At 32.0% G+C, this 13,787-nt stretch overlaps 1 protein-coding gene across 1 annotated transcript in view; it reads left to right on the forward strand.

Annotated features, from left to right (window-relative positions):
• Positions 1-13,787, forward strand: part of LOC123653883 (adenylyl cyclase-associated protein 1) — a 28,794-nt gene that overhangs the window by 13,887 nt on the left and 1,120 nt on the right. The window contains exons 8-10 of the mRNA XM_045589863.1: positions 4,512-4,690; positions 10,144-10,350; positions 13,589-13,732. Coding sequence (XP_045445819.1) covers positions 4,512-4,690; positions 10,144-10,350; positions 13,589-13,732 — 530 coding nt within the window. The remainder of the gene's footprint in view (positions 1-4,511; positions 4,691-10,143; positions 10,351-13,588; positions 13,733-13,787) is intronic.

The raw sequence follows: 13,787 nt of genomic DNA on the forward strand, positions 1-13,787 counted from the left end.
GCATAGGGATATATAGGGATTAGGAATATGAGATCATTTCGACCAATTCATGTTCAATTTTGTTTTCGAGTTTGCTCAAAAATATTCAAATTGACTTCGGAACAATAGAAGGCAGCTCTTTTCTCGGAATGTTTGCTGAATGTTTTGAGTTTGATACAGCGAGCTACGTGGAACGCTCGATAATGGCCTTATGTGGCATTTCTTTCAACGCCCGTATAGAGTTGTCTGTCTTCGATACAGGCAGGGTTAATCCTCAGAAATATACGATAAACGTCTTAGCGTCGTGTGTCATTCCGATTGTGACATTTATCGGTGATAGTTTTTTTTTCTTTTTATCCTTTCTTATATTTTATTTAATGAATGAACAGGGTTGATTCTTGATGTAAAGTTCGCCAACTACCATGGTTTTAATATTTATATATGTTTTTAAGAGCAAAGACATAATATAATATTGTTTAATGTACGACAACCCTTGTGCACACGTTGCGAGAGTTGTTGCCGGCTTCTTTGATAAAGTCAATATTCTGCGATTGCCTGACCATCTTGAAGTTCTGATCTGAACCTGATCGAACACGTATGGAACAAACTCAAAAGACGGATTCGCAGTCATACAACAGCTCTTACAACCGTCAGAGAGTTAAAAACTGCTGCTGTTGATCAGTGGAGGAAAATTCCACAAAGTGACATCCAACACACAGGACCGACTTCCAAGTCGGTTGCAGGTGTTAATAAAGGCAGAGGAGAAAATACACATCACTAAATTGATAATTTATAGCAGACTTTCTTTTTATTTTATATTTCACCGATTTTTATTTTTTGTAAGGAAACTGCTACTTCTTTATTATTATTATTTTCTTTATTTAACCTGTTAAAAACTTTCAAATATTTTATCTTTTTGCGCAAAAGTTAATTATAATTAATCCAATGTTATATTATAAGAAAATAAATTCGCATAGAATTTTAATAAAACTGAAACAAGGTGGGTGGCCGGTTGATTGTGCTGTTGAGTGTAGGTATATCAGCTATATTTCAATTAGTACATGATATAATTGTGTTTGTTCTCAAGCAGTAAATAAACCGATTTCAATTTATGCCGTAAGTTTGTACAATACACATTATAATTCATGTTCATTATATTTCAAATAATATATAAAATAATAAATAAAAATACACAGGCCGAAGACGGACAGCAGCGTCTTCGGTGCGACAAAGCCAGTACTGCGGTCACCAACCCGCCTGCCCAGCGTGGTGACTATGGGCAAAACACATGAGTTCACGTTATTTTTGGCGTAAACTTGTGGAGGCCTGTGTCCAGCAGTGGACTGTATAGGCTGTAATGATGATGATGATGATGATGATATTTCAAAAACTACTTGTAATATCTCGCTCAAATTTAAACTGGCCAATATTAACCATGGCAAGCACCAGCTTTCGCATAAAAATATAATCATAAAAATCGGTACACCCAGTAAAAAGAGATGAGCTAACAGACATAAAAAATACATAGATTAAAAATAAACTACAATGACTTGACAAATTTAGATATAGTAGATAGTTTGCACTTATTCATTTAATTAATAGAGCTAGAAATAAAAACTTGTTTTATTTTTAACCCACTTCTCATTACCAAGACCTATGGGAATTTTCTATATATATTTCCTTTTAATTAAAACCTCAAATTCAATTTATTTTTCATTACTGCAGTCAGGTTGTTTTCAAAACTACGTGCGTGGTTTTTTTTTTTTATGAAAAGCGTATTTTAAAATTGCATTAAATCTTTTGCGTTATACCTTATGAACAGAAAATAGTTTAAGTTATACGTTTTATAAAATGCTTTTACGTAATAATATTATAGATAAATATTTGCACCCGTATTTTGTTAACGGAGCTTTTCATCATGAAAATTACATTAAAGATAGCGAGCTCCGTCGTCGTAACGATGAAATATAAATAACACAGAACGAATTATAGAGAACAAGTATAGAAGAGTAATATCGAGATAAAGTTGTTTTTAATGTGTTGTTTTTAAGTTATTCACAAAAACGCACACAAGTTGCCAACTATTTCGATGCCTGTTCGACCTACTTCGTTGTAAATACAAATTGTATTCATTTTTTTTTTTTGTTACTAAATACTATACACCTAAACATAAAACTTAGACTATTTATAAATAGTTCAGAAGCGGCTCGTGACATTTTTTGATGGGGATTCACAAAAAGTTGACGAAAAACTAGAGCTTACCATGCATATTCACCAGTTCACCATCACTGCAGGCGCCAGCTCCAAACACCAGAAACGGAAAACAAAATCATTTATTGCTTTCTTCACATCTAACAACCAAGTGGTTTTGAAATATTGAATATAAAAAGACGCGTAAAAGATTTAGTTTCATACTTCATTTTAAAGTAAACACAAGTATAACTTCAGTTCGAGGCGCATTTCGAGAACCTTTTGACGCTGTATAAAGTTATACTTATTATTTATCGTTGTGTCCATTTGTTATAAGTATTCTTTGACGGTTAGCAGGAAAGATGGATTTTGATTGGCACCTTATGTCCACTTTCCTGCTAATCGTCAAAGAATAGTTATACTTATTTATTATTGATGAATTTTTAACACAAAATATCGTGCACAAACAATTTTTTTAATACTTATTTAAAAGAAAAACTGCAAAATAACTGACAAAGCCGACACGTTTGTATACATAAGAAAAGCAACAGAGACAACTTATTCCCGCAGCGCGTGACGCGCCCCACACCCCGCACGGCCGAACCTGCGTTATAGCAACGTTGCGCGTGAGCGGTGCTCCAGATTAAGCACATTTCTCACATGAAATCTATTATTTCACACGTCAGCCTGTCTTTTTCGCACTCATTGAATACAATGGTAGAATTCGTACTAAACTTCCGTTTCATAGGAACGCAATCACTTGCGCTCCACTCGTTACGACTTAATGCCAAATGTACGTAACGAGCCGCCTCTGAAATAGTCCAAGATACCCCGCCCCAGATCTTACTGATTTTCTGATGTACAAAATATGTGCATTGGAGTTGTCTCAGTGTGTACTGAATTCTCAGGTATCAGTAGCGCCAGGTACGCAAAAATTTTACTCACTTTACATACAGTCTGAGGATTGATTTTTGCGTAAGTTGTCGGGAATATTGTAAACAATTTGAAATTAAGAATGCCAGACACCCTTGGTCAGTAGTATTTATTGCCATCAAACACACAATTCAAAAATTGACGACACGTTGGCGCAGCGGTCGCAAGCACTGGCTGTTGCGCTGGCAGTCGCTGGGTTGCGCCCTACTTACGACGGTCATTTAATTTTGTATTGGCCATATAGATGTTTGTCGTGATCTGGACGTTTGTGCTTGTGTATTGTGTGTTCCCGGACCGCTGGCACAGGAGAAAATCCTACTCGGGGCCGTTGAGTGTGAAGCGTTTAAAAATAATAATAATACTCTTTATTGTACACCATTAAAAGAAACAAAAAAAAAAAAAACAAAATGAAAGATGTACAAAGGCGGTCTTATCGCTTAAAGAGCGATCTCTTCCAGACAACCTTTGTGTATAGGACACGAAATAGAAACTACAGTTAGGAAGTAAACAAATAATTGGTTTATTTATTTATTTAATTCAAAAATTTATTTATTTATTTAATTCAAAAATTGAAATCAAATAGGTAACACAGCCTTTCCGTCTGAAATTTGATTTTTATCTATGGTATTTATAGGGCTATTTTAATGTATTTTGTAAGATACCAGACCGATCGTAAAGGTCAAACATCCCTTAAGCGTATTTAAAGGACCGCTTACTGTATGATCTCACGCACAAATCGATGGCTCCTAAGTATACTGAGTCAACTCTACTTTTAATAACTTTATTTTTTTGTTACATAGGTAGATAGGAAATGAAGTAAATGTTATTAATATCTTAAAAAATTAAATTATCAAAAGTTGTTAGTTGACTCAGTATACTTAGGAGCCATCGTAATATAACTCGAAAATTTTGTGTACCCTTGCTTCTAAAATGTATAAAGATGCTAATTTTACTGCCAAGAAGTTATCTAACATAGGTAATCTATGTGGAAAATTGATTTCAATATATGCCAATAAAAAAAAAGTGACGTGACAAATTAAAAAAAGTTTATATTTGCAACAAAGAAGTTTCGTATAAAGTTCCAAAGAAACTTTTTCATCGCAGGCCTGTGTAATTAAGAGAGAACTTTTCAAAAGATCATCCATTTTCAAATGTTGTTTTAAACAAAATTACGTTTCTAATGAAGATTGGGACCAATTTAATTCCTTTCAATGTCAATTTATACAACAGAAACTGCGTAGTTTCTTGCCGATTCTTCTCTGCAGAATCTAAATTTCAAATCGGTGTTAGTTTCATTTTTTTTCTTTAAATAAAATTAATTAAAACAAATATAATTTAAGTTTGTAAAATAACGAATCAAAAGTGCTATTGAAGCCTACTTGAATAAAGTTATTTTTGATTTTGAACAGCTCTTCGTAAGGTGACGTCGGATATGCAGACGCATAAAAACCCTCAATTGCGGCAAGGACCGGCTCCGTTCAAGGCTGCAGCTCCGAAGGTTCCCACCAAAGCCCTGCCGACCCCAGGCGCCGGTGTACTGCCTGACAAGCCACCGGTCTTCTCGAGGGATGGCAAGAAGTGGATAATTGTAAGTAATCTTCTAGTTGTAATTTATGCTCTGCTACTCCTTAGACTAAATACCTTGCGCGAGATACACTGTCATGACCAAGTGTCTAAAATAAGATAATTTATTATATTGAGTCATCAGTCAGATATTTGAGTCATTTCCGTTCTCTGTCAAATCATTATTTAATGTTAATAAATAAACTGATTAAAGATACAAGATAATGACAGTAAATAAATATTTTTAAATAAATTTAATATAGTGATACCATTTAAATGTAATGAATTTTGTTCTGTTGAAGTTTTTCATGCCCAATTTTCACGAGAGTTCATATATTTATTTTGTATCATATTTATTTACCTCGATGTATTCAGTGTTTTATCATCCCCTTAGTGTTATCGTTTTTGATTAGATAGCGAATATGTATTTTGTTTGAATTTCAAAGTTGATTAATATAGCCGGAATATTGTATATACAAATTAAATGTTTTTTTTTTTTATTAATTCTACTTGTATAGAATATTCCTAGATTTTCGATGGTCCGCTTAGATAGAGTTCGGACAAAATATTTACTATAGTACTTCTAAGTGCTATGAAAACAAGTGTCGAAAAATTATTATTAGTATTGAGTTTTATTATTGTACAAGTATTAAATATAATGGACTCGGTCTACTGCTATTATCAACACATACAGATATTATTAAAGAAGAGAAATTTTATTTTTATTTGTTAAACATTCTTTCACCAGTATAATGCTACGTGTAGTCCACACGGGTGAAGTCACGGTGGAAAGCTACTACTACTATTAAATTTAAAAATATTTCCTTAAATCTGTAATGTCTCCTAAAATCAGGATATTTGAAATATAGTCTAAAAAGCAAAAATAAATTTGTTACATGTCAAAAAATCATTGTTTTTCATCATAAAAAAAAACGTGTACATAAAATACGTAACATGAATGTTTTTGTTGTTTTGGGGATAGCAGCCCTGGCCTTTATTATATTTCCGACCTTGAGCCGCCCCTACTACTATTCGCTGTAAATTATTTGAACTATCTGAGCAGAATTCATCAATCGATGATAATAAAAAGTAATTTTTGGCATTCAATAAACGAACATAGTGTAAGTTTTCAATTTCACTTCGGCTCAACAAGCACCCTGACTAAAAACTGTTAGAATTTTGTTATACTAACAATTTTTTTTTTTTTCATTTTAACTTTAATTTAATAAAATTTTCTTGCCGATTCTTCTGTGCAGAATCTACGTTCCGAATCGGTTATAGTTTCACATTAACCATAATTAATGTACCAAATAGTAAAACTGTAAAATGATGATCCAAAGTGCCTCTGTAGCCATTTTTTACGAATAAATTTTTAACTTTGATTTATTCCTCTTATTTATACCGTTATAAGTACTTATGGTTCTCATGTAAAATGTTAATTTAAAGTCGGGAAAGTTTTCGTGATAACGACATATGTTTACGCACGGCGCGCCAATACCATAAAGGGCCGAACTATAAAATGACAAAAAATATTGCTCGTGCATATTTACTTTATTATTACCCTGAAGGTCATGACATAAATACTCGTTTTTGCTGACAATATCATTTTCAATTTGTGCCGATAAATGCGTGCCCTTAACTGAATGTTAAAAATTATAATTTTTACTGAAATAAATATATTCGTAAAGGGCTAGTAATAAGAAAATTCAGACGTTAAATCTTCTGTACCATAATGAAGAAATAAGTATCTAGATGAGACCTTTATTTTACACACAAGATAAGAAGTTGCCAAGAGAAACCAATGTGTAATGAGTTAATTATAAAAAAACACAGTAGGCTAGATAATAAATTGACTTTATAAGGCGCACTTTGCGCTTGGTTTGCACCAAAACCATATTATTACTTTAGCTTAAGTAAAAATTTATAGTAGGTATAGAAAAAAATGTCAATCAAATAATATTATATATATTCTAATTGTATAAACTGTAAATCATACTATAAACAAAGTAACAATAATGTCAAGATTAATTGGTTGGAAAAGCAAGTAACAATCAGTACCTATTAATTCCTTTAATTTTTATATCTTCTGCCGTTAAAAGTTTGTATTTCTCCTCCATGATTATATCTTCATTAAACATACTAAAATAGGTAAGTATACGAATAGGTTAATTTACAATGTTTTTAGTTATGTTAATCCACATTTAACATCTTAATTTATATATATATAAACTACGTATCACGGTCTTTGTCCGCGATGAAATTTGATTCCACTTGAAAGATTGGCTATATTTTATTTTGATATGTGTAATTAATATTTAAGAAAAAAAAACGGTGATACGAAATTTGCTGGTCAGCCTGTTTGAATAAAATGATATTGGCATTAATTTCAAACATATTGTTTGCAATATTGAAATTCGGAATTAAAACTACTCAACCGTGATAAAATTAACGTTTGGCACGCATTGGTATGTATGTCTTTGTGTATATTTCGGAAAACAAAATATAATTATGGCATATTTTATTATGTGAATAGAGGAAATGCGAAATTGTGAACATTTTTGGTATCCTCTTAATGTAGAGGGCCCTTGAAGCGGAAACTATAATAATATATTATTCGCTTCACTGGTCGCTAACAAACTCAACGCTTTTTGTTTACGTGTAGCTGGTGATATAGTTGTCATACACAACTGTATTCCATTTAATTATTTTTTTCCTAACAAGGTAACTTCACTCTATTCAGTCGAAGTGCACTCGAGTAGAAACATTGACTATGTAACTAACGAACGTGTATAGATCTCGCAATTATGTCTTTTTTTGTGAAAATTCAAGGACATACCAATTAAAAGAATACTACAAAATAAAACACTAATAGAGTCTCTAAATAATAATGTTTGTAAAATTTATATAGTACACAATATTAACAAAGGAATAACTAACAATAATCAACTAAAAAGTTTTACAGGTTTAATTGTTGTTAGTCGAAATTCTTTATATTATGAATAGCGCAATAACTATTACATATTTAAAACATATTTTTATAGGCTTATTTTTAACTAGCTGACCCGGCGAACTTCGTATCGCCTAACAGTCGATTCTTTAATTTTATTATTTTTTTTTTTTTTAGAATTTTTCTCTCCGTAAGAACCATCCTCGTACTTCAAGGAATATTTTAAAAAAAGAATTAGCGAAATCGGTCCAACCGTTCTCGAGTTTTGCGCTTAGCAACACATTCAGCGATTCATTTTTATATTATAGATTACTGGTAAAGGTCGATAGTAAAACAAAATATTATCATTATTAATCATCGTTTTCGTCATCATACACCTCACGGTGACGCATAAGATTTTTTACAAACGTCTTTCTCACAGTTCGTGTACATTGTCAGATCGATAAGAAATCAGTATTTCAATCCGAACCTAAGAGACACAGCCTGGCAACTGTCTACTAAATGATGCGTTTCAAGAAATTTCGAACATATGCAGTCGATACAATAAATGCTTCTGTAATATCTCAGATGGCACAGTGATGTAAAGGTAATTTCTAGTAATCACAATCTTGATTTTACTTCAATATCAAGTCAACAGTCAATAAGTATTTCGAGAACTTGATAAATATTTTATGTTTTGACAAATAATCGTAAATAAGAGAAACGTTACACTGAGATATGAGAGCCTATTCTCAGAAAATGTGATTCTTAAGTACTTTTACTACCGACAAAATCCCATAAACGAAGAATGAGACACAGACTGGGGGAAGTTGAAATTATTTTATAGCATTCTCATTTAATTGACCGACTTTCTATAAAACCTTTTTCGAAGGTTCAAGGCTAAATTAATAATGATCTTATAACTTAATGTTGTTTGTAAATAAATAAAACGAAAATATATTTGAGTAGATGATATCATAATTTTGATATCATAGTTGTAATGTAATCATTGATGTATGTATCATAGTTACAGTATAAGTACAGCGCATTCATCTATAAGTAATAAATTGTATTTTTGGTGACATAAGTAAAATCAATTATATATTTGCTAAATTCCCTTTTCAATATACATAATGTAGTTACAGTGAAGTAAGGGAAATTGACACTGTGTAACATCTACTGCGTGTGGTTAATTCGTTTTTATATGATAAACAACAGCTTCTTCACATTTAATGCGCTTGAGTACATTTCATACATCGTTATACTTTGACTAACACGACGTAGGTAAAAGACGCATTGAAAATTGTACGTCTCAAAACTGAACTTATAGTAGCGAGTGCGAATAAAGTGGTATAATTATACTCTTCAACAAATGAGGTCCTGACAAGGCAGCTAAAGGTGCTATGTAAGATTATACGAGACGACATATATACTATGTATATGTAGTAGTAGCAAAAAAATCATAGAAGTTTTACATGACGATAATTATTAAATAAGTTCTTTTTTATAATAATATAATAAATCTAATTTAGCTATCTTTCTCTTTTCTTTTAGCTATCTTTTTTATAATAATATAATAAATCTAATCTAGTTAGCTGAAGATATACATCGAATAACACTTGTATGTAGGTTTTGGATAATATGATAAATGTGGGCTTACCCAAGGTCGGATTTAGAGAGCTAGAGAGCTGCTCCCCTGAGACAATTACGGGGCGGACATCAACTTTTTTTTTATCTAAGCGTTTTTATATATCGGTGTTTTGCGAACTGAAGTGAGCAAAAATGGGTATATTTGTTTAAAATATATGTAATAACGATATATATATATTTTATTTAAATTAACATGGTTATTTTCAAAACTAAAATTATTTAAAACGGAATATTTACTAGGCTTTTCATTTTCACTCTTATTTACGTGAACAAGACATTCGCAGATAATGTCAAAATATCAAGCTCCGCAGAGTGAAAATGAAAAACATGGTAAATATCCCGTTTCAAATAATTTTAGTAACAATATAATTGTTTGTACAAGTAGTGCAGTTATATATTGTGGCTCTATATATAATAATAATAATATATAATTCAAGTAAATAATATATATTTTAATTTTTAATTTAATATATGATGTATAATTTTCATCTATATTAAACACCAATAGATTAATCCATAATTTCAATTAATGAATTTTTGTTTGCTAACCGTACACACAAATACTCACGCCAATATTGACGCGTATACATATTGGTCACTCACGCAACTAAGGGCGCCGCGCGCTCGTAGATCGCAAGATCTATAACAGCCGATTGTAGAACTGCTTTTTTTGGGTGATATAAATATAGTTATTGCACTCAATAATGTAAATGTAATGTTGCAGTAAGTACATATATCACACCCAAATCCAGAATAGCATAGAAAAAGCAGGGCCGCTGTAATTTGCGCCAACGGGATAGTCGATAATGAAAGTCTCGCGAGTAAAATGAAAGGTTTCTTGAATATAGGAACCGGACCTAAAATGCTAATTAACGTGTCTAATCGACGTCTATCTTTTACAGGAATACCAAAAGGGTAACTCGAACCTAGTGGTCGAAAACGCGGAAATGAACAACGTTGTGTACATGTTCCGTTGCCGCGACTCTGCTCTCACTGTTCGCGGTAAGATCAATGGCGTGGTACTCGACTCGTGCACTAAGTGCGCCGTGGTCTTCGACAACCTGGTCTCCAGCGTCGAGTTCGTCAACTGTCAGTCGGTGCAGATGCAGGTTAGTGTCGTACGATATTAAAAAATAAGAACAATATCTCTTATTTGTATCTTTTAAATTTTTTCTTTTATCTTTTATCTGTTTCTATGAGTCTATGTAAATAAAAATGACTCTTTAAAATATATGTACGGTCGTAACTTACGAACGACTGCGTCAAGTTTGGTACTTTTTTTGTGATCGTTATTGTTTAGATAAGGTTGTATATAAGAAAATTGGAAAAAATTGACGTATTCACGAAAAAAAATATGGCGTTACGAAGTTTGTCAAATAAAAGAAGATGTACAAAGGTGGTCTTTTAGCTAAAAGAACAATTATAGTCTTTGGATATAGGCTACGACTATACACACGAGTAAACACAGTAGGATGGTGTGTGCATTCAAACCCACACTTACTTCAAAACAGCACTCATGGTAGAGATAATAGCTAGTAGAAAAAAAATAATGAAAAATGAAAATGGTCCTTAACAGAAAAACGAAACGAATGACCAAAAACTTTATAGTAGTTATTATTGTAATCTAATAATTAATAAATTTTTATATTTTAATATTATTTGACCTATTTTTATGAAGTAATTCATTATTCATATGTGTACGAATTGTATTTATAACGCAGAAATGTTGTGAGAATAAACTTGACCTATTTCCGTAAAGAACAGAAACTCTCATTTAGACAATTTCTGAAGCTAGTTGAGATTAATTAGTGCTTTGAGATGCTCTTGTAACATTAATTAATAATTTTAATGTTTGTTAACATTTTAATTAGGTTCTAGTGGACTTGCCACGAACAAACTAAACTTATTTTGTAAAAATTGTTTAATACTGTTTTATTATATTTAATTAATATATATTATTAAGAAACTAAGTACGAGAACTTTCACTCTTGGTCATTCGTAATTTCTTCAATTTCTACTTGACTGTTTGTTTCTTCTGGTACGACAAATAAAATCCCTGCGTTTAAACTGCAATCACATTTTTCGTCATTACCATATTTATTCAAACATTCTTCCAAATCGTAACCATCTCGTTTAACTTCAAAGTTCATGTTGAAATCCTAAAACATACGACGTGAAAGTCATTTCGTAACCTTTTCGATAAATCATAAAGTAGGTATAGCAGTGAATACGATCCGATGTAAAACATAATGTTCCGATGTAATTTATTCATGAGTGTTGACGTAAACTTAGCGGATTACCAATTAAGATTCATAATTCACCACTTTATTAGTAGATTGGTACTTACATCGTATTTGGGTATAGGTCGGTATTGATTTTGTGACCAACTAATACAGTAGTCATCTTGACAACTGTCTGCGCTGTTTCTGAAATCACTGTCGGAGTCCGAAGAGTTATTGAACTTTGGTTTTGAAAAATCGCCCATAGCCTCCTGGGAAGCGATGTCTAAATGTTGCGTATCGAGGTTCACGAGAGAGAGCTTATTATTAATCACCATCTTTAAAGTATTTTGCCAATCGTCTAAAAGTTTCTTGATGCTATCCATCTAAAATAATAAAGATATATTTAAAGTTTTGTACATTTATACTACTTTGCAGTAATTCATTAATAACCTTCTTCCTTAATAATGCTTGTTTGTTTGCGCGTCGAATTCTCTTTTGTTTAATGAAATGCCGGAGATATGCGACTTTATATACATTAGTCACTTTGACAATTTTCACGTGATAATCTTGCTTATTTTCACAGTCATTTGCTGAAGAATAGACGCTGTTGTCTGCACTTAAGGGTTCGGCCGAATGTTCTGTACAACTCATTTTTATTGCGTCTCGTTCTAGTCTATCGACTTGATCAGACTTCATCTCCTTTAGCAATTCCACAATAAATTTACACTCTGAAAGAGTTCTTATGGAATTTATAATGTAAAAAATAATATTTGTTTTAAGTTCCTGTCTTATTTGATAACGCTATTGATTAGACCTTACCTAGAAATAGGCTTCGTCATAGTATGAATATGGCTTTTGATATAGTATAAATACGAAATAAAAGCGATTATATTTAGGAAATTTTATTATCGTTCTAGGCGTAATTAATATCGATGAATACCTTCCTCGGGCGTGCTACTGGCATTACAATTTGTTTCGTCCTCCCAGGGCGCGTTGCCATTGATCGCATTTCGCAGTTCGTCATTAGCGAATATTATTTCGTGAACTCGCTTTCTCACAATACGAAGTTGCTCAACTTTTCGCCGCAGCAAATCTCTCCGCTCGGCAAATTCAGCGTCGCGTAGCCTTAGTTTTGTATTAACTATTTGAATCTAAAGAAAAATATTTCATGATTTTTTTTTTACTTTTTTTATAATAAACAATAAATTTAAAAAATGTTTTTTTTTTTAACCTGCAACTTTATGTCTTCTAGCTCTAATTCCTTCTGTTTCAATCTTTCTCGGGAAGCTATATATATACTTCTTATGAATTTATGCATATAGATTCCCGTTGGGACGCATTTTATAAGGAATATCATCTGTAAAGAGAAATTGGTACAGAAATCGATCGACCGACTCGCTCTGTCTCCCTAAATTATTCACACGGTCTTTAGCCGCACGACGTAACCCGTAATACGTATTTGACAATACCATGTTGTTATAACTATTAAAATATTCAACATACCATATTAAACCATGTACAATGTGCATAAATTGTACAAAACAGTTGGATAAAAGGAACTCCAAAATATTCGAGAGCACTTTCCCAATATTTTCCAAATACTGACAAGGCCTCGTTCGTCATTTCCTTATTAACTGCAAACTGTTGTATCCTCTCTAAGTTCATTATTTCAAGCTACTACTACAATCAATATTAATGACAATTTTAATAATTTTTTTTCTAAAACAATATCATGTATAACCGGATTGAAAAATAAATGTATTTTATCAAGAAATTCGCGGAAATTCTGACATTGAGATATCAATCACGGCATGTCAAATTGTATTTTATTGAAAAAAAAATAGGTAATATTATTTTTTATTTTCATCGGAGGTTGATTAATATAAATTGAAAAAGATTTTGGTTAGAAATGTCTTCATTTTTTTTTATTTATTCTGATAAAAATATTCTTACTTTGTTGTATTATAAATTCACTGTTGATTTGACAGTTTTAGTACGATTTGTACGTATAAAATTTTTTATTTCAAATTCTGTACTGCTTTGAGTTTTTTATACAAATTTCATGATATGGTTTTCCTAATATTTGTCTTTATTTTTTATTTATGTTTTGTAAATGTTGGTGTAGGTGCTTGGTAAGGTGCCGACGATCTCGATCGACAAGACGGACGGCTGCCAGATCTATCTCTCGCAGGAGTCCACGGACGTAGAGATCGTGTCCTCCAAGTCTTCGGAGATGAACGTGCTCGTGCCGAAGGGCAACGGTGACTATGTAAGTACAAATTACCACTACCGAGTTTTTATATTTTTTTAGAAAATATACTTCA

This window comes from Melitaea cinxia, chromosome 1, assembly GCF_905220565.1.
Source record: "Melitaea cinxia chromosome 1, ilMelCinx1.1, whole genome shotgun sequence".
NCBI lineage: Eukaryota > Metazoa > Arthropoda > Insecta > Lepidoptera > Nymphalidae > Melitaea > Melitaea cinxia.